The 23,059-nt window shown below is 41.5% G+C and overlaps 1 protein-coding gene across 1 annotated transcript in view; it reads right to left on the bottom strand.

Moving 5' to 3' along the window:
- HBEGF (heparin binding EGF like growth factor) overlaps positions 1–23,059 on the bottom strand; it is a 250,832-nt gene that overhangs the window by 76,600 nt on the left and 151,173 nt on the right. Inside the window, exon 4 of the mRNA XM_077266000.1 lies at positions 50–205. Coding sequence (XP_077122115.1) covers positions 50–205 — 156 coding nt within the window. The remainder of the gene's footprint in view (positions 1–49; positions 206–23,059) is intronic.

Here is a 23,059-nt window from a genome sequence, read left to right as displayed (position 1 = left end):
GCAAAGTATTTGATGAACACACATTTTCACAACGCCAAAATAGACATACCTTAATATTAACAATGATGCTATAACAATTAAAGAAAAAGAGGAGAGTACAACTGCAACCACTGCCAAGACTGTTGTGTGATCATATGTGTTCAGTGGGTTTCCCAAAGGAAGAGTAAGTGCATGACATCTTTGTCCATGATATCCGGCTTGGCACCTGCAAAATATAGATCACTGAAATTAGATCTGGATTTCTTCAATGCATATGAAAGAACAAATATATATGGAAAAAAAATTGAACCTTCATTGAAAATGACAGTACCACACCAGAGAAACATCTCTTACCTATTTACTTAGGCATGTTAAAAAAGTTAGCATGATATATTTTTTTTATAGAACCAGTTTGAAATGTTGTCTTGTCAGGCCAATTTCCCACAAAACTGTTATGAGAAATATACCACTGCTTTTATTTTGGAAAATTCAGCAATGACAGGGAGTGGTGCCAACCGGAAGGCTTATGGATTCATTTCAGTCCAGCTAGAATTTCTCCCTGCTCAGAGCCCTGAAGCGAGGCTGCTCTCTATTTACATTCCTGACTCAGTGTCCTACAGTGCCTACAAGTAGTATTCAACCCCCTGCAGATTTAGCAGGTTTACACATTTGGAATTAACTTGGCATTGTGACATTTGGACTGTAGATCAGCCTGGAAGTGTGAAATGCACTGCAGCAAAAAAGAATGTTATTTCTTTGTTTATTTTTTTTTTAAATTGGGAAAAGTTTTTTCAGAGGGTCATTTATTATTCAACCCCTCAACCCACCAGAATTCTGTTTGCTTCCCCTAAAGTATTAAGAAGTAGTTCAGGCACAAAGAACAATGAGCTTCACATGTTTGGATTAATTATCTCTTTTTCCAGCCTTTTCTGACTATTTAAGACCCTCCCCAAACTTGTGAACAGCACTCATACATGGTCAACATGGGGAAGACAAAGGAGCATTCCAAGGCCATCAGAGACAAGATCGTGGAGGGTCACAAGGCTGGCAAGGGGTACAAAACCCTTTCCAAGGAGTTGGGCCTACATGTCTCCACTGTTGGGAGCATCATCCGGAAGTGGAAGGCTTATGGAACTACTGTTAGCCTTCCATGGCCTGGACAGCCTTTGAAAGTTTCCTCCCGTGCCGAGGCCAGGCTTGTCCGAAGAGTCAAGGCTAACCCAAGGACAACAAGGAAGGAGCTCCGGGAAGATCTCATGGCAGTGGGGACATTGGTTTCAGTCAATACCATAAGTAACGTACTCCACCGCAATGGTCTCCGTTCCAGATGAGCCCGTAAGGTACCTTTACTTTCAAAGCGTCATGTCAAGGCTCGTCTACAGTTTGCTCATGATCACTTGGAGGACTCAGATTGACTGGTTCAAGGTTCTCTGGTCTGATGAGACCAAGATCGAGATCTTTGGTGCCAACCACACACGTGACGTTTGGAGACTGGATGGCACTGCATACGACCCCAAGAATACCATCCCTACAGTCAAGCATGGTGGTGGCAGCATCATGCTGTGGGGCTGTTTCTCAGCCAAGGGGCCTGGCCATCTGGTCCGCATCCATGGGAAGATGGATAGCACGGCCTACCTGGAGATTTTGGCCAAGAACCTCCGCTCCTCCTTCAAGGATCTTAAGATGGGTCGTCATTTCATCTTCCAACAAGACAACAACCCAAAGCACACAGCCAAGAAAACCAAGGCCTGGTTCAAGAGGCAAAAAATCAAGGTGTTGCAGTGGCCTAGTCAGTCTCCTGACCTTAACCCAATTGAAAACTTGTGGAAGGAGCTCAAGATTAAAGTCCACATGAGACACCCGAAGAACCTAGATAACTTGGAGAAGATCTGCATGGAGGAGTGGGCCAAGATAACTCCAGAGACCTGTGCCGGCCTGATCAGGTCTTATAAAAGACGATTATTAGCTGTAATTGCAAACAAAGGTTATTCCACAAAATATTAAACCTAGGGGTTGAATAATAATTGACCCACACTTTTATGTTTAAAATTTATAAAAATTTAACTGAGCAACAAAACTTTTTGGTTTGTAAGATTTATGCATCTGTTAATAAATCCTGCTCTTGTTTGAAGTTTGAAGGCTCTAACTTATTTGCATCTTATTAAACCTGCTAAATCTGCAGGGGGTTGAATACTACTTGTAGGCACTGTACTGCCAGTTATAGATTTACTAGATGTGGTTCAGCTCTGTTTTATTCTGGTTCTGACCTCAGCCGGTATACTGAAGGTTTTTTTATTTATTATTTTGTTTCTTGTCTTCACATATGGCATGACAAGGAGACCTGACTATTTCTGCCAGGCTGCTCCTATGGCCAGCGGCTAATCCTAGAACCCAACCCAGGCCTCCCTGGGCAAGTCCACATCCCTGTACAGGGGTTCAATGGTCTTCCCTTGGGACCTGATAATTGGAGTACCCTGTCCTTGGAAGGCCTATTTACAGATGACAGGTGATCAAATAAAAACTTACATTTTAGTTATATGTCATGCTTTCACATTTAAGGTTTTGTATTAAGCTATATCTGTTCCAGAGGGGATAGTACCCAGTCAGTGTTGTGGAAGCGTCTTTCAGTTAGACTCTTACATAGTACTTACATGGATATCTTCTGCCGCAGATAGAAATACAATTTTCTCTTTAACATTGAGGAAGGACTTCCTTATTCTTTGTGTATTAATTCTACATTACCAATTGCAGTGCGTACAGTGACATCTTTTTGTACCAATGCATGGATTTCCATAGTGCCATGCATAGATTCAGAATTTGGTCTACTACCCGCCATATACTAGTTAGATTCAATAATACGTAGTAGCTTTTTAGTATATGTGTATGACTAAATGTTCAAAATATAGGATGTCGTTTTCTGAAGAAAAACTCATAATTTTGAAGAAGAAAACTGCAGCTTATTAATGCAGTTTTTCATCAGATGTGGTTCTTGATGCTTTTTTATACCACCAATTGATAGGAATTTACAGCTTGGTGCAGATTCCATAAGGAATCCACATTACAGAAGTGACATGGCGCTCCCCACTCTCCTCTTTTCTCTGTATTTCACAGCAAGTAGTCCAAAGCTGCAAAAAAGGCACTTTATTCCACGTTTCTTGTAGATGTATAGATGGCTTTAGTATATCAAACTGGCATTGCCTTCTACATTATTACCAAGAAAATTGCTACCAAGCTAACTCTAAGGGTAAGTTCACACAGGGCGTTTTTGCTGCGTTTATCTGCAGCAAAACCTGATCTTCTTGGCAGGAAAGAAGCTAAGCCAAAAAAGCAGATTTAGGTGCGTTTTTGGTGCGTTTTTTTTTCTCTTTGTGTATGCCAATAAAGCGCAGTGCACACAGAGAAAAAAACAACAACTTCCTGTAGATAGATAGAATGAACAGATAGATAGATAACCTGTGGTAACCTCTTCCCTGGCATTTTTCCACGGTGCAGAGGTTACCTCAGGTCAGGCTGTGAGGGAGCGCAGGCTCAGTGATGTCACCGCTCGTTACTGAGCCTGCGCCCGCTGCGTCTCATTCATTCCCCAGTCACTTACAGCCGGGAGCAGTCACATTAGCAGTGCTCCCATTTGTAAGCTTTATCTCCCCCAGATACTGAGTGGGACACTCGTTATATTGGACTGTGTCGGATCAGGGAGTATATTGTTGGTTTATTATTTTTATTTGAGAAGATCAAGGGCTTCGCTTGAAATGGCAGAACAATAAAATGGTAAACTGTGTGGTATTTTATTTCATTAAAAGACTTTTTTCTTACTGTGTTTATTTAACCCTTTAATTACTATAGGATTAGTAATGGATAGGTGTCTTGTTAGTAATGGAGAGTTGTCTTATAGACACCTCTCCATTACTAAGCCATGGGCTTGATGTCACCTTACAATACAAAGGTGACATCAACCCTACTTGCCACTGCTACAGGGCAAGTGGGAAGAGCCTGGCAATGCACCACAATTGGCGCATCTAATAGATGCACCTTTCCTGGACAGTTGCGGGTTGCTATTCTTAAGCTGGGGTAGCCTATGTCCATGGCCCCTTACCAGCCTGAGAATACCAGCCTTCAGCTGTCAGCTTTAGCAAGGCTGGTTGTCACAAATGGAGGGGACCCCATGCTGTTTTTTTTTTTTTAATTATTTAAATAATTTAAAAAACTGGAGTGAGTATCCCTCTGTTCTTGATAACCAGCCTTGCTGAAGCTGATAGCTGAGGGTTGCAACCCCCAGCTGTCAGTTTTGCCTGGCTGGTTATAGAAAATAGAGGGGAACACACGCTGCCGTTTTTTAAAATTTATTTATTTACAGCGCAGGAGCTGGCTGATGAATACTCCCATCAGAAGCTCCTACTCTTACTGTTGTTAGCGGCAGCAGGTGTGGGCTGATGGGAGTAATGGTCCCATCAGCCGCTGCCTGTCATTGTTATCACTTGAACATAACTCTCATCATTCTCTCATGCTCGCGCTGATCGCCTGTAGAGCAGGGGAGAATTATGAGAATCGTCTTCAGCACCCGGCGCAGGGGAACAGCACTTACTGTAGCGCTTCTTCCCTGGCGCCCATCCGTGTTGTACTGATGTGGCACACGGTTGACACACGTGGTCTCCAAGTATTATACACATGGAAACTGTCATCTCTGGTACCGTTTTTTTCCGGTACCGGAAATATCAAGATGTGTGAAACCGGCCATAAGGGGACTTTGAAGGTCCTGCATGACAGAAAATACCCAAGAGTGACACCATTCTTAAAACTGCATCCCTAAAGGTGCTCAAAACCACATTCAAGAAATGTATTAACCTTTCATGTGCTGCACAGGAACTGATGCAATGTGGAAGAAAAAAAAATGAACATTTCATTTCTTTCACCGAAATTTGAATTTAGACCCAAGTTTTCAATTTTCACAAAGGTAACAGTAAAAATGGACCCAAAAATATGTTGTGAAATTTCTCCTGTGAATTCTGATACCACATATGTGGGGGGAAACTACTGTTTGGGGGCAAGATAGGAATCGGAAGGAAAGAATTGCCATTCTCCTTTTTTAACACAAAATTGGCTGGAATCAAGAGCGTACGCCATGTTGCATTTGGAGAGCCCCTGATGTTCCTAACCGGTGGAACCCCCCTCCCCCACAAGTGACCCCATTTTGGAAACTAGACCCCTCAAACAACTTATCTAGATGTGTTGTGAGATCCTTGAACCCCCAGGAGCTTTACAGAAGTTTATAACGTAGAGCCGTGAAAATAAAAAATCAAATTTTTTCAATAGAAATTATCTTTTAGTCCCTGATTTTTTTTTCCACAATTGTAACAGGAGAAAATGGACCCCAAAAATCCGTTGTGCGATTTCTACTGAGTATGCTGATACCCATATGTGGAGGAAAACTACTGTTTGGGCGCTCGGCAAGGATCGGAAGGGAAAGAGTGAATGGGGATATGTGGAGGAAAACTACTGTTTGGGTGCTCGGCAAGGATCGGAAGGGAAAGAGTGAATGGGGACTTTGACTGAATGGTCCACAAGCATCATGTCATGCTTGGAGAGCCCTTGATGCGCGTAAACCGTGGAAACCCCCCACAAGTGACCGCATTTTGAAATTTATCTAGTGTTTCCTAGTATGGGTCATTCCATATCAAGTGATCCAAATATGAATATTTTTTTTACCTGACGTCTTTAGATTTTTTTTATTTTTTGTTTTTATGAAGTACAACTTTAGTTAATTACAAATTAAAAGTTTAGAATTTTTTCCTTCATCAGTTAATTTTTTACAGATTTTTAAAGTTTAAAAAAGCGCAGATTTTGGCATGGTATGGCTTTACATTTTTTATCATATCTCGGGCTAGAATTAAGATAAAGAGGTGGGAGAGGCAGCATTTTTCTCAGAACGGTACCTGCTTTCATGTGATATGTCACAAGACTATGTTTCTTTATATTTTGTTTTGGTGAAATCTAATTAAACATTTTGATGCACAATTCTGAAAAAAACGTATGTTTTAAAATTTTGAAAACATGCATGTGTGTTACTTGTGTCCTTGTTTATATTTGTACAGGGATTCAACTTGGGACCTATCACATTTGTATTTTTTTTTAAGCCTTGAATCATCTGATTTTTGTTTGTGAGTTTCTTCCCTTTTTCTTTTCAAATTACAACTTATTGCATTCAACATTTATATGTAACAATAAAGAAACGCAAAAAACAACTACTGAAGTGCCAGAATAAACACATCTTAATCATCATAACAACTTGCTCAGCATTTTCAACCTGAATGCATTGAACAAGCCAAAAGAAAAAACGTGATCATATCCTCAAGTGTGATTTTCTAAATACAGTCCGATCCTAATTATATGTTAAAAACAAGATTAAAAGAACCAATATTTTTACCACCTATTTATACATGGAACATTTTTTTTTTCTACTATATCACTAAACATGTCATTTCTGAAGTGTTTAAGAAGAATAGTCCAGTAGTTAAATCCTCGTACTATAAAATATGAACTAATCAAACAATTATTAGTAGGTTTTTACACTGGCCTGTTATCACCAATGTGTCCCTTCTAGTGGGTGAAATGTCATCTTGCCCATAAGCGCTCACTAGCAATGGCCGTTTCCTTCTGTGTCAGAGTATGGACGGCTGTCATGGCGCTCGGCTCCACCTGAGTTATATCTGATTTTTGTAACTTTTACAATGTCTGGTTTTCTTGGATACACAAAGGACGGCGCTGGACCAGAAGGTGCAGAAGAGTCACTTCTACGTCTTCATTTTCACAATCTTTGGAGAGTCCAGTAGCCGCCACCAGCGCCGATCATATTCACAGGTCACATCACCAGTTGTGTCATCCATGGCCGATCTTGTGCCGCCTTCTACCACGTCATGGACGTCACTATCTTTATTTCCACTACATGGGATGACAGTCCGGTATTGCTGAGTCCCTGTGATGGGTTCTGCTTCCTGTAACTGATGTTTTCACAAACTCTCCTCCTCTTTGTAGTCCTGGTTTGTACAATACATGAACTGGCTGTTAAGAATATTTTTCTCCCTCCATTTGAGGAGTTGCTTGGGTGATAAGATTTGGTGTGAATACGGTCTGTGGAGGTCCGAGCTGCCGGCCTGTCATCTGCTCTGCTGTCACCGTCTACCCCTGGTCATTCTCAGCCCTAACAAAGCTTCTCCTCTGTCCTCTCCTGCTTCTAAGCTCTAACATAATAAAATAATACAGTAATATCTAGCAATCATGGATTATTTGGTAAATCTAGACCCCACACTGTTAGACCACAGGCTGAACAGATCTGAGATCAAGATTTTTGAACTGACACTGTAATAGTTTTATTTTTTAAAATATGATCCCACCACGATCCCAGCTTGTATTTTGGTGCAGAAGTGGCTAGGAGCATAACAGGCACATGTGCAGTTTTTGAAATTTTTAAATTAAACGTTTTTTTCGGAAATGCGTTTTAAACTTTTGCGCTTGCGTTCACATAGGTAAAATATTATTAAAGATACTCTTGTGACATATCTGGTGAAAGCCTGTACAGTTCTGAGTAGAATGGTGTTTATTTTGTTTCTCTATCTCTTTTCTAGCCTGAGTTATGGGGAGAAATGTAAAGGCAGGCAACACCGAAATTCGCAGTTTTTCCGAACTTTGAAAATCAATAAAAAATAAAAAAAATATATCTAGAATTTTTTTTTCTTCACATTTTGCATTCTCTGACACACTATTACCAAATAACAAAATCTCAAAAGAATTAAAAATATAGTGGTAAAAATCATTGGTTCACTTGACATGGAATGACCCGTATGTGAATTTTATAATGTAGTGGCATACATAAGTTGTGTAGTGTACGTCAGGTAGGCATACGCGAGTTGTGTAGTGCACGTCAGGTAGGCAAAAGTGAGTTGTGCAAGTCAGAAATTAATTCAGCAGTCCAAGGATGTGTGTACCATATATGAATATATGAAGTATTCTTTTATACACAGGCCTTGGGGTAGGTGTCACATTCATAAGTGGTGTCCTTGTGTATCCCTCTTCTGTAAAACACCTGGCACCTCTCTTGCGACCTTCCTTTCTTTGTGGTTTGAGCGACCTCTGCAGGAAAATGTTGACCTAGTGCTATAAGAGCACCTTCAGTTACGTTAGTACTGGGGCCTGCTCCTTCCTGACTTCCAAAGATTAGGACTTTAATCACTACCTCTCGGAAGATGTCCCTTTGGGGAATGTATACCTCAGCCAACTTGTTGCTGAAGTAATGAATAACCAGCGAACTTTGAAAAGTCGGTTAAAGTTATGGTCATCTCGGGGAGGATATTGCATTACAACGATAATGCATAAACAATTTTGGATTGCCTCAAATTGTTTGCGGGTTACAGCTATGTGGACATTGGTGCATTGTATAAAGCATCAACACTCAAATATTGCCGAAGTTCTGTCTTCTTCACTAAACCCATGTGAAGGACCAGGCTCCAAAATATCATCTTTTCTACAGCGTCTATATGGCTCCAGTTAGAAAATGATGAAAGGTGTTTTTTTGCCTAAAATTGATGGACATACAAATTTGTCTTGGCCACCATGAGCATTACAAAATCTTCAGAGAAAAAGACTTTGAAAAAGTCTATTTCTGTGAGGCATGTGGTTTCAAATTTGATTTCTGATTGCGCCACAAAATCAGGAATCAGCAGCTCATAATCTTCATAGGGAGAAATCCATGCGGGGTCAGTAACGGTGGGTGCTGATTCATTTTTTGTCCTGGGGCATCTAAGTGGGACTTCAATATCACTTTAGGAAGAGGAGGAGAAGGAGGAAAAATAAAGGAAGATGAGATCCTCTCCCTCACTATCAGTGTTGGAGGCAAGGAAGGGCGTATGCCTCTTCAGCGGAATACAGTGATTGAGACGAGCGGAACATTTTTTTCACGTATGTATTGCTTGTGTGTACCCAATTTTTAATTTTTTTAGGTGTGCAAATGTTTGGTGTAAACTTTTATTTAGAAGAGGAAAAAAAAAGAAGAAAAGAATCTAAAAGGAAAAATATAAAAACATAGAAATTTTAAAATTTTGTAAAGTAGGAAAAAAAGTTACTAAAGAGACATCAGTAGAAAAAAAATGACTGCGCGTTCGCAACTATCTGTCACTATCCCTGACTATATTCAGTAAAAAATACTGTAGTTGACACCGATTACTACAGTATATTTTTACTGTCCCTAATATAGTTTTATCAACTAATCAAAATTCTTCTTTTCACACAAAAAAAGTAGATTGGATGCAACGAATGTAGGACGCCTTCACGGATGTGATTCTTTTTATTCCGTGCCGACACTAAAGGTAACTAAATTCAGTAAAAAATACTGTAATAGATGCTCATTACTTTGGTATAGTTTTACTGTCCGTAATCTAGTCCTATCAAGTAATCTAACATTTTTTTTATTTTTTTCACACACACAAAAAAAAGCAACTACCAAAAGTTGTTTACTGATGTGCATCAGTGATCAGCGCACGACAGCTGTTGGTTGCACGCATGGATGTGGTGCAAAAAGGGAATAAAAAAAAAAAGTCTTTGCCAAAAGCGAGCACGGGCCCTAATCAGTGATGTGCATCTAATCAGCAGCTCTGTCGATGTAGAACGCGCACACAAAGTGATGTAAAGGGGGTGGGAGGACAAAAAATAGACAGGGACACAGATGTAATTCATTTTTTTCCGCGCTGATTCGGACCCTAACTAAATTCAGTAAAAACTACTATAGTTAACACTGATTACTATGGTATATTTTTACGGTCTTTGATCTAGTCCTATCAACTAATCTAAATTATTTTTTTTTTTTATTCTTTTTTCACACAAAAAAAACACAACAAAAAAAAACAGCCAGAGGTCCATGTCTGATGTGCGTCAGTGATCAGAGTCTGACAGCTGTCGGACGCAAGCATGGATGTGGTTCAAATAGGGGATAAAATAAAATAGGAAAAAAATGTCCTTGCCAAAATCGAACACGGCGCTAATCAGTGATGTACGTTTGATCAATGGCTTGGACTTGAAGGATGTAGGACACACACACACTCAGTGGTGCAAAGCGGGTTGGGGAGAAAAAAAATAGACAGGGACAAAGAAAAGTCTGGAAAAACAGTGAGCATGAGTGTGGATGAGTGATTTGTATCACTGATCAGTGCTCGGTGGCTACAGGATGCACGAAAAAAAAAACTGCCAAAAAAAAGAGCAATCAAGTACTGATCAACGCTTGCCGTCAGAATGAGGTAGGGTGGGGGACTGAGGTAGATTAGGAAGGATCAGAAATCAGAAACATCTTTTTTTCTTCAACAGCAGTAGCACCAGCAGTAGTGATGGCACAGGCTTGATAAGTCTGTGGCAATACAAGGCGCAGCACAGAGCGACAGATTGACACAGTAGTAGCTCTTTACACGTCCGCAGCTAGAATATGGAAGTACAGGGTGGTCAATGTGAGGTCAGATCATCGTCCAATAGCACCAATCAGAGATGGCCCTGGTGACGCCGTGGTTGCTAGGCTCCAGCCTATGATCGGTGCGGTTACAGAATCGATCGTAGGCTGGACATCAGTGTTTCTGGCAATTTCATTGCCTGAAACACTGAAAACGCTGTGATTGGCTGTTCAAAATTGAACCACTAATCACAGCGATCGTAGTTACATGGGGGAGAGGAGGGCCTCCCTACTCCCCCCCCCCATAAAGACGACTCCCGATACGCTAGTATGCTACTCTAAGATTAAGCAGGCACCTTAATCCAATCACCACTACGGTGGTCGCGCTGCTGCATTAAAGATATAACGTATCCATACGTCCAAGGTCGGTAAGTATCAACGAACGTGAAGGGTTTAAACTCATATTAACTATACAGTATAACTGCATCTTGAACATGTTTTGGTAAACAGCTAATATTCCAAAACCTGTGTCCTTGTCCAACTATTTCTGAACCTAACTGTATGTCCAGTGTGTATCTTTTATGTATGCCATGAACGATCGATGCTAGCACCAAAGTGCAAACCCTGTAAAAAAAAATAAATAATGATGTTGTGTAAAATGTAAAAAATAAATAAAAGAAAAAAGAATGGACATCTCTTATAGCCATATTTTAAATAAAAAAAAAATTGGAACAGAACACTCCACAATCACCTATTTCCAGAATAAGTGAATAAGTATCCTGGTCCAAAGTCACACTGAAAATCTAATAAGGAAGAAAAGTGGCACTCCAGATTCATTCAATTTTATCCATCTGACATCTGGCATTCAACTGCAAGTCTTTTTATTAAGCTTAACAAACACCTTTGTGGCTAAAATATTGCATACCTGGTGAATCAAACACCTTAGATGAAAATGGAGTGCTGCATTTTAACTTTTATAGACATATTTTGTTCAGAACAGAACACAAAAAAAAGTTTAGACATTTATGGCATACATTTTTCCATTTCATTGGAAAATATTAACTCATTTAGCAATTGATGGCAGCAATACATCTCAAAACAGTAACGACAGGGATAACAAAATGCTGGAAAAGTTGTACTTATGAAAAACAGCTGGAGAGTCAATTTTCAACTACGTGGCTTGACTGGGGTTAAAAAGAGCATGTTTGAGAGGCAGAGTCTCTCTAAAGCAAAGATCGTCAGAGTTTTATCAATCGGAATATCCGAGTCTACAAATTGTTTAACAATTTCAGAAAACCAAATTCAAAAGATCACTGCACTCGTATGTTTTCAATTCGCCAAGTACCTTTTTCCTCTGACACAAATTTAATAAACTTTTGGAATTTTGCATTTGAAAAACATACGAGTGCAGTGATCTTTTGAATTTGATGACGTGTGGGATTCAATATCCCGTTCACTAGCACCGTGAACCTCATTGATTGTGTGCTAGCTTTTCATTACTTTCTACAATTTCAGAAAACCGTTCCTCAATGTGAAATTGCAAATATTTTGAATATCCTCCCATTAACAGTAGATAATATAAAAAGATTCAGAGATTCTGGAGAAATCCAGGTGCACAAGGGATAAGGCCGACAGTCAATATTTGATGCTCATGATCTACGGGCACTCCAGCAGTACCTCATTAAAAACTTGCATGATTTGGCTATGTAAATCAGTGCATGGGATCAGGAATACTTCTAGAAATCATGGTCTGTGAATAGATGAGCGAACCTGAACAGTAAAGTTTGGCGTCTGTAATGAACACCTACTGTTCGGGCATAGACACCAAACACACTGTTCCGATTCGGCCCCCAAAACAACGGGTGTGCATGAAAGTTCAGCAAACACTGCTTCTGATTGGCAGTAAAATCATTACCGCCTGTCAGACAGTCATGGTTCTCGCGCTGTCAAATGACAGCATGAGCCTGCAGCTGTGATCAGGACTAAAAACTTTACCTTTGGTCACTGGGGTCGGCTGATGGGACTACTGCTCCCATCAACCTACGCATGCTGCAGCTAATAACAGGAGACAAGCGATTCAATGGAATAGGAGTTAGGGGAGTATTCATGTGTTTGTTATTTTTAAATTAAAAAAAGTAAAAGTGTGTTTTATTTCAAATAAAGGACTTTATTCTGGTTGCGTGTTTATTTACAATATAACTATAGGTTTAGTAATGGATAGGTGTCTTATAGATGCCTCTCCATTGATATCACCGGACAATACAATGGTGACATCAACCTCACAGATATGAACCCCACTTGCCACCACTAGAGGGCAAGTGGGAAGAGCTGGGCAAAGCACCAGAATTGATTTAGCTTGACTGGTTGTCAAAAGTGGGGAGGCACCCCACGTCCTTTTTTTAATTGTTTAATTAAAGAATTAAAAAAATGGTGTGGGGACCCTACTATTCTTGATAACCAGCCTTGCTAGCACTGACAGCTGAGGGTTGCCCCCAGTTGTGAGTTTTGCCTGGCTGGTTATATAAAAAAAATCAGGGGATCCCACACTATTTTTTTAATTCTTTAATTAAAGGATTAAAAAAATGGTGTGGGGACCCCATTATTCTTGATAACCAGCCTTGCTAACACTGACAGCTGAGAGTTGCCCCAGCTGTGAGTTTTGCCTGGCTGGTTATAACAAAAACAGGATCCCACACTATTTTTTCAAATTATTTATTTATTTAAAGTCTCATGCTGTTATGACCCCAATGGCAGAGGGTCTCAGGAATAAATACCAAGTCTGCAAACACAAGAAACCAGCTCATAGGGCAGTGGTAACTGGGCTGACCATATATCTAATCCTAGCACCACAAATAGCAGTAGCCGGGGAACGTGCCTACGTTGGTTCTAGACGTCTCGCGCCAGCCGGAGAACTAACTAACCCTAGAAGGGAAAAGAAAGACCTTTCTTGCCTCCAGAGAAAAGACCCCAAAAGTTGGATACAAGCCCCCAACAAATAATAACGGTGAGGTAAGAGGAAAAGACAAACATAAGAATGAGCTAGGTATTTAGCAAAGAGAGGCCCACTAGCTAATAGCAGAATATAGTAAGATGACTTATATGGTCAGCAAAAACCCTATTAAAATATCCACGCTGGATATTCAAGAACCCCCGAACCGACTAACGGCCGGGGGGAGAACACCAGCCCCCTAGAGCTTCCAGCAAAGTCAGAAATCACATTAAGTACAAGCTGGACAAAAATAGAAGCAAAGCAAGTAACTCAAAAAACAAAGAAGCAGGACTTAGCTTAATTTTGCAAGAGCCGGGACCAGCAGACAGGAGCAACAGAAGGATCTGATTACAACGATGCCAGGCACTGGACTAAGGATCCAGGAAGTTTATATAGCGACACCCCTGGACTAATGACCCAGGTGAGTGCCAAACTGAAGAAAATCCCAGAGTCATAACACTAGTGACCACAAGAGGGAGCCAAAAAGTCTATTTCACAACACATGCTGCAGGGCTGTGCTCAGAGTTCATCGCAGTTCACTGTGCGAAAATTTCTCACAGTGAGCTCTCTGAGCTCAGTGGGAGATCTGTTGTGAATTCCGTTCTCGGACTCCCTCCTGTGGTCATGAATGGTACTTTGGTTAGTTCTGCTCTTGGACTCCCTCTGGTGGCTTTGAGCGGAACTGCTGGTCTCTGAGGTTTGCTTTCTCAGCTGACCTCGTTTACTGTTAGGCTGGCTTCCCTATTTAACTCTACTCAGATCGTTACTTCATGCCAGCTGTCAATGTATCAGTATTGGTTCAGATCTCTCTTGGACTTCTCTGAGGACCTGTCTACTCCAGCAGAAGCTAAGTCTTTGCTAGTTCATTTGTTGTTACTGCTTCCTGAATATATTTCTTAGTACTGCTAATTTCTAGTCCAGCTTGCTATCATGATATTCCCTTGCTAGCTGGAAGCTCTGGGGTGCAGAGTGGCACCTCCACACCGTGAGTCGGTGTGGGGGGTCTTTTTGCTTACTCTGCGTGGTTTTTTGTAGTCTTTTGTGCTGACCGCATAGTTCTCTTTTCTATCCCCTGACTGTTTAGTGAAGTCTGGCCTCCTTTGCTAAAACCTGTTTCATTCCTGTGTTTGTGACTTTCCTCTTAACTCACAGTCAATATATGTGGGGGGCTGCCTTTACCTTTGGGGAATTTCTCTGAGGCAAGGTTAGGCTCTATATCTATCTTCAGGGGTAGCTAGCTCTTAGGCTGTGAAGAGGCGTCTAGGGAGAGTTAGGTACGCTCCACGGCTATTTCTAGTGTGTGTGATAGGAGTAGAGTTTGCGGTCAGCAGAGTTCCCACTTTCCCAGAGCTTGTTCCGATTACTAGTTTACTCATCAGGTCATTCCGGGTGCTCCTAACCACCAGGTCCATAACAGAGATCTCACCAAGGTCACTGCAGTTCATTTGCCCAGCTGGGAACGCAGCCTCAGTGACCTTTGTCCTTTATTTCATTTGCACAAAGTGGACAAGGTTATAAGGGAGAGACGATAGCAGAATATACAGAAAGAGGAATATGGCCGTTTCACGTCTTGCAGGCTTCAACGGGTCCAACGTGGACCCGTTAAAGCGTGCAAGATGCAAAACGGCTGTAGTCCTCTTTTCTGTATGTTCTGCTAACGTCTCTCCCTTATAACCTTGTCCACTTTGTGCAAATGAAATAAAGGACAAAGGTTTTTTATTCCACGGAAGATTTGACTTGTGCGGCTGTTTTCTTCTTATTGGATTACTTGATATGTGTTTTTCAGCAAGTCACCTCCACACACAGTGAATATACCGTGAAGTGTCTTTGATTCAGAGACCACCATCTCTACCAGTAAGTCGATTTTTTTGTCTTTGTGCCATTCAATTTTTTTTTTCTCTTTTTTGTAATCTCAATGACGTCACTGCTAGTCACTGATGCTGCGCTCATAGCAGCTCATTCCCCAGTGGTTCTCAGCCTGGACAGTCGCATCTTGGCACCTTACAGGTTGAAAACTGTTGATCTCCGAGACATGTATTACGGTGCAGGACAGAACGTCATACAGGTGAAACATATTGTTGTTGTTTATTTTTACTTTATTACAGGAAATGAAGGCTTCAATGGAATGGGTGTTAGTTTAGTATAACTGTATTTTTACATAAATTATTTTCAAATAAAGAAGTAAAAGTGTGTTTCGTTTTATTTCAAATAAAAGACTATATTCTGGCTGTGTGATTATTTACAATACACTGACATTGGGAAGAGTCGGGCAAAGCACCAGAATAGGCGCATTTAATAGATGCGCTTTTTCTGGGCCAGTTGCGGGTTGCTATTTTTACGCTGTGGGAGGCCAATATCCATGGCCACGTACCAGCCTGAGAATATAAGCCCCCAGCTTGAGCTTGGTTGGTTGTTAAAAACGGGGGCGACACCACGCCGTTTTTTAAATTTATTTATTTAAATAATTTTAAAAAATCGGAGTGGGGACACCTCCATTCTTGATAACCAGCGTTGCTGAAGCAGAGGGTTACAGTCCCCGGCTGTGAGTTTTGACTGGCTGGTTAAAAAAAAAAATAGCGTGGGTTCCTCTGTAATTTTTATAATTATTTATTTACAGCGCAGGCATCGGCTGATGAATACTCCCATCAGCTGCCGCCTGCTCCCATCGTTATTAGAGGCAGCAGGCATAGGCTGATGGAAGCAGTAGTCCTATCAGCAGACGCTACTGACCAGAAGTAAACTTTTTACTTCCGATCACAGCTGCAGGCTCATGCTGTCAAATGACAGCGTGGGAACCGCAGTTGTCTGACCGGTGGTAATGATTTTACCGCCGATTAGAAGCGGTGTTTGCCGCACTGTCATGCACATGACAGTGTGACAAACACTGGATGTTTGGGCCCCCTATTCAAGTGAATGGGGTTTGGGTCCTTATCTAGCACCCGAACCCCAACATCCAGGGGTCTGCCCATGTCTATCTGTAAACACAGTTTGCTGTGCAATCCACAAATACAAGTGAAAGCTCTATCCTGCATAAGTCATATATCAACACAACCCAGAAACGCTGCCATCTTCGCTAGGTTTAAGCTCATTTAAAATTGACTTAGGCAAAATGGAAAACTGTTCTGTGGCCAGATGATTCAAAATGTTAAATTACACTGCGCAACAGATTTCAAGGAAGTTCTTGTCCCCCGAGAAAAATTGTATTGTAGCTTATAGCTTTTGATATGCTGAACACGAATATGTGCTCCAAAAGTCTGTATCACGTAAGGTTTTTAACGCCTTCATGACAGAAGCTTTTTTCGATTTTTCGCTCCCCTTCTTTCCAGAGCCATAACTTTTTTATTTTTCCATTAATATAGTCATCTGAGGGCTTATTTTTTGCGGGACGAGCTGACGTTTTTAATGATACCACGCTTGTGCAGATATGTTCTTTTAATTGCCCGTTATTGCATTTTAATGCAATGTGGCGGCGACCAAAAAAACCCAATTCTGGCGTTTTGATTTTTTTATCGCTACGCTGTTTAGCGATCATGTTCTTTTATTTTATTGATAGATCGGGCGATTCTGAACACGGCGATACCAAATTTATGGGTTTTTTTAATTTTTTTTTTTTAGACACTTTTGGCATGCTTTAATAGCCTCAGATCACCTCTATGCAGCAGAATTACAGGCTTGCTATGAGCGCCGACCACAGAGTGGCGCTCATAGCAATCTGCCATTAACAACCATAGACGTCTCAGAGACCTCTGGTTGTGATGGCAACGCAGCGATGACCCCCGATCACGTGACGGGGGTCGTCGCTGTGCGTATTTCCAGACCGGCGTCCGGAAGTGCATTTAAATGCCCACTGTCAGAGTTTGACAGCGGCATTTAACTACTTAATAGGAGTGGGCGGATCGCGATTCTGCTCACGCTTATTGCAGGTACATGTCAGCTGTTAAAAACAGCTGACATGTCGCGGTTTTGAGGTGGGCTCACCACCGGAGCCCACCTCAAAGCGGGGGATACTGCCAACTGACGTACCATTCCGTCAGTTGGCAGTAAGGGGTTAAGAAACAATAGTTTATAGTCTACGTTATGACGTCTGAGACACTACATACATGTGCATCGATGTCAGTAGCAAAAGCAGTTGTTCAAAAGTGTTTTGGAGATGACTTACGTGATAGGAAAAATCTGACATCATTTATGAAATCAGCATGAAAAAAAATCTATCAGGAACACTCAAAATTGTCTGAGGGACAAAACCTTTGTAACACAGTGTTATTTATAAATGTGTCATGTTCGCAGAAGTTTGAGTGATAAATCGGCCTGCCTACAGTCAAGTGCTTTTCACCAATAGAAAATATTTGGCGCATTATGAAATGAAAAATCAAAAATCTGTCAAAAATCCAGGACTGTTGAGGAGCTAGAATCCAACAATAGACAAGAATGGTACAACATTCCTTTTCCAAAACTCAACCAATTGGTCTTCTCACTTCACTTCACAATTACAGACTCTTGTAAAAAAAAAAAAAAATGGATGCTACACAGTGGTAGACGTGGCCCTGTCCCAGCTTTTTTTGAGATCTATTGCTGCCACCAATTTCGAAGAGTTAATTTTTTCTAAAGAAATGGAAAAATGTCCAAAAATATGGCTGTAGGAGATTTCCAAATCATTGCATTCTCATTTGCTTTGCATTTTACACAGCATCAAAATAGTTTTGCAATTGAGCTTATAGGTTTCTGCAGGGTCAGCTATAATACACAGCTATATATAAATCCATGTACAGCAAATGTCAGGAAGGGGTTAAACATACTGCATTGTGCTCAAGGATACTGAGAATACTGAGAATGCCACAACGTTTTGGACTCAACAAAGCCCTTGTTCATTGCATACATACATAGCACATACTTTTAAATCCAAAAGGGTCAATTACAATATACATCATTAAGCAAAAAGACGTCATTAGAAAACATGGCAAAGAATTCCAAACATGAACACAAATGTGAAAAAAATGTTAATATACAGTACATATACTGTAGCAGATAACCATAAGCAGGGTGTAATAGGCCTCTATTCAGATCTAAATAAGCTGCGTTACACATGACCGGAGATCAAACAGGTAGACGTTAAAGTCCTAAAAAAATAGAAAACAAGTTTATCAAAAATGGCACATAAAAATTGGAGAGGAATTAATAAAAAAAAATAAATGAAAAAAATGTTATGTAGGCCAAAATGGTATTAGCACTTAGGTTAGGTCTACATGGCAACTTTGCGGGCGACATCTGTCACATAACCACAGTATGCTCAGTACTGCTATATCACAGTGCAACACAAATGAATGGAGTCACACCATGACCTCCAGGGTCCTGCGACAAGTAAAGTCATAAGAAGTCCAGCCTTGTCAGATTTTTTTGTGACTTGCTTATCACAGTACTCTCAAGGTCACAATTAGCACTGCGATGTAGCACCGGCACAGAGTAAACCTCAGTCGCCATGTAGCCCTAGCCTAACAAAAAATTATTCATAAATTCAAATCTTTAATGGACATACATGTTAAAATGATCATTAAAAACACAACTACAGAGGATAATGAAAGGACATCACAAGGACCTATGGAGGACCATGATTAAATATAAACAACTAATGAAAATGCTTATAGTATCGTGATAGGAAACACACATTATATACACTACTGTTCAAAAGTTTAGGGTCACCAAGACAATTTTGTGTTTTCCATGCAAACTCATACTTCTATTAATCAAATGAGTTGCCAAATGAATTAAAAATCTAGTCCAGACATTGACAAGATTCGAAAAAAAGATTTTTATTTGAAATAATTATTTTCTCCTTCAAACTTTGCTTTAGTCAAAGAATTCTCCCTTTGCAGCAATTACAGCATTGCAGACCTTTGGCATTCTAGCAGTTAATTTGCTGAAGTAATCTGGAGAAATTTCACCCCATGCTTCCAGAAGCCCCTCCCACAAGTTGGTTTGGCTTGATGGGCACTTTTTGCGTACTATACGGTCAAGCTGCTCCCACAACATCTCAATGGGGTTTAGATCTGGTGACTGCACTAGCCACTCCATTACAGACAGAATACCAGCTGCCGGCTTCTTCCCTAAGTAGTTCTTGCATAATTTGGAAGTGTGCTTTGGGTCATTGTCCTGTTGTAGGATGAAATTGGCTCCAATCAAGCGCTGTCCACAGGGTATGGAGTGGAGTTTAGTGAAGAGCAAGTGTACTCGTTGCTCGGGTGGTCTCAGAGCATTTGTAACTGGTCGGAGATTTAGTTTTTGATGATGCAACTGCATGATTTATGGCTGCTAGCCAGCCTGAGTACATGTGGGGGTTGCCGGGCTGCTAGGGAATCCCCACATGCATTCAAGCTATCTATCAGTTGTAAATCATGCAGTTGAGGCAAAGAAAACTAAATCTCCGAGCAGTTACAAACACTCGGAGATCACCCGAGCGTACTCGGGAAAACACGAGCAACGAGTATACTCGCTCATCACTAATGGCGTTGCAAAATGGAGTGATAGCCTTCCTTATTCAAAATCCCTTTTACCGTGTACAAATCTCCCACTTTACCAGCACCAAAGCAACCCCAGACCATCACATTACCTCCACCATGCTTGACAGATGGCGTCAGGCACTCTTCCACCATCTTTTCAGCTGTTCTGCGTCTCACAAATGTTCTTCTGTGTGATCCACACACCTCACACTTGGATTCGTCTGTCCATAACACTTTTTTCCCAATCTTCCTCTGTCCAATGTCTGTTTTCTTTTGCCATATTAATCTTTTCCTTTTATTAGCCAGTCTCAGATATGGCTTTTTCTTTTGCCACTCTGCCCTGAAGGCCAGCATCCCGGAGTCGCCTCTTCACTGTAGACGTGGACACTGGCGTTTTGCGTGTACTATTTAATGAAGCTGCCAGTTGAGGACCTGTGAGGCGTCGATTTCTCAAACTACAGACTCTAATGTATTTGTCTTGTTACTCAGTTGTGCAGCGGGGCATCCCACTTCTCTTTCTACTCTGGTTAGAGCCTGTTTGTGCTCTCCTCTGAAGGGAGTAGTACACACTAGGGTTGAGCGAAACGGATCGGACAAATTGAAAAATCGCCGACTTTCGGCAAAGATGGGTTTCATGAAACCCGACCCGATCCCAGTGTGGGATCGGCCATGCTGTCGGCAATCTTCGCGCCAAAGTCACGTTTCGTATGACGCTTTCAGCGCCATTTCTCAGCCAATGAAGGAGGACGCAGAGTGTGGGCAGCGTGATGACATAGGTCTCGGTCCCCACCATTTTAGAGAAGGGCATGACAGTGATTGGCTTGCTTTCTGCGGCGTCACGGGGGCTATAAAGGGGCGGGAACACCGACCGCCATCTTACTTCTGCCGATCTGAGCATAGGGAGAGGTTGCTGCAGCTTCATCAGAAGCAGGGATATACTTAGGGAGGGAAGATTAACCCCCAAACCGCTTGTGCTGTAGCGATTTCCACTGTCCAACACCACCTTTTCTTTGCAGGGACAGTGGAGGCTAGATTTTTGTGCATCAGCTCTGTAGCTTATTAAGCTGCCTTATAAGGCTCACTGATAGCTGCATTGCTGTTTGTACGCCCCTGTGCAAACCAACTACTTTTTTAAAAGCAAAAATCCTGTTTCTCCTTTCTGCACAGTTCTATTGTTTATTTGTCCACACTTTTGTGTGCAGCAGTCCTTTTTATTGCTGGCTTCCATACTTGTCCTGAGATCATTGTAGGGAGATTGTTATTGTAGTACAGTCCCTTTTTATATATATATATATATATATATATATATATATATATATATATATATATCTTCCAGCCACATTCTGCCACTTACATTGTGTAGTGTAATACAGTGGGCCTGGTTTTTGCAGCAGTCTCCCACAAAAAAAAAGGGAGATTTAAATTGCCACTAAGTGAATCTGTGTCAGTTCTGTTTGTCGTATATCTGCCAGCCACGTTCTGCCATTTACATTGTGTAGTGTAATACAGTGGGCATGATTTTTGCAGCAGTCTCCCACACAAAAAAGGAGATTTAAATTCTCAACAAGTTTATATACACCTTCTACCTTGTTTTACAGTACCATATAACGGTTGTTAGTTTGGTTACATTTTCCCAAAAATGAGGAAGTCTGGTGGAAGAGGCCGTGGGCGGTCATTGCCAGCTGGTAAAGATGGTGTTGGAGCATCTGGTGGTAGTGGGAAAAACAAAATAGCACCTAAGGCTCGAGTTGTTCAGACAGCGTCATCGTCTGGCTACACAAGGCCTCGAAGGCTCCCTTATCTGGGAGTAGGAAAACCACTTTTAAAGCCGGAACAGCAGGAACAAGTTTTGGCTTTCATTGCTGACTCAGCCTCTAGCTCTTTCACCTCCTCTTCAGAAAGTTCGAAATATAAAAGCAGCGAGTCGTCAGTGGATGCTCCCTGTCAGGAACAAGTCGCTTCCTTGTGTCCTTCATCCAAAGCAAAAGTGAAGGATGCGGCAGGCGACACTACATATTACAAGGAGAAAAATCCAGAGCATCGATTTAATTAAAGAAACTTTTATTCCATGTATAGTACAAAAACATATAAATAACAAATGACATTATTTAATGACTAGAGCACAAGATGTGTGCCCGAAAAATGCTGATACAGTCCCCATCCCCCCCCCCCCCAAATAGTGCTGCCGATGTAAGGGCATACACAAAAACACTGCCCCTCCCCCCTAGTTTCTAGATATAAAAACCGGGGAGATCGTGTGTAACAAAAGCATTAAATGTAGGCAAAACAAGGGCCACAGTGTGCCATGCCTGAAGAAAGACACCTATATATCCAACAAGGATGTCCCTAATGACACTCCAAAATAACACCATTAAGTATGGTGGTTAGTGAAGGTGCTTTAACTTACCGATGAAGGGGGCAGAGTGGGGAGACAGTCGGGAGGTGGTCCCCGACGCGCGTTTCGTGGCCACACGGTGCCACTTCCTCAGGGGGATCACTACACTACACTACAGTACACTACACTACAGTTTACTCCATGGAGCTCTTTACACATACCGTGCCAGGGTTAGAAAGGGAAATAGTTAACAGCCCATTACAAGATGAATCGGACATGGAGTGCACTGATGCCCAGCCACAGCTAGATTATTATGCTGTTCCATTTACTCAGATCACTACATTGCCCTCGCAGTGTACTGAGCCAGAATCTGACCCTGATGAGACTATGGTGCCCCGTCCCGAACGCTATAGCACCTTACATGGTGACACAGAGGAAGGTGCACAGGACATTGAAGAGAAGGTGATAGATGACCCAGTTGCTGACCCAGATTGGCAGCCATTGGGGGAACAGGGTGCCGCTGGCAGTAGCTCTGAAGCAGAGGAGGATGATCCACAGCAGGCATCAACATCGCAACAGCTTTCATCTGGCAGACCCGTATCAGGCCAAAAACGGGTGTCTAAAACAAAAACAGTTTTAGGACAGCGTGGCCATCCGGTGAAAGTAGCATAGCGTGCAATGCTGAAAAGGTATTCGATAGTAGGAAGAGTGCAGTGTGGCAATTTTTTTACCAAGATCCGAATGATCAGTGCAAAGTTATCTGTAAGAAATGCTCAAAGACCTTTAGCAGAGGAAAGAATCCCCTAAATTTAAATACAACGTGCATGCGTAGACATTTA

The sequence above is a fragment of the Ranitomeya variabilis genome, chromosome 5 (assembly GCF_051348905.1).
Source record: "Ranitomeya variabilis isolate aRanVar5 chromosome 5, aRanVar5.hap1, whole genome shotgun sequence".
Classification (NCBI taxonomy): Eukaryota; Metazoa; Chordata; class Amphibia; order Anura; family Dendrobatidae; genus Ranitomeya; species Ranitomeya variabilis.
The sequence above is the reverse complement of the archived record's forward strand: the minus strand, read 5'-3'. Positions and strand labels throughout refer to the sequence as shown.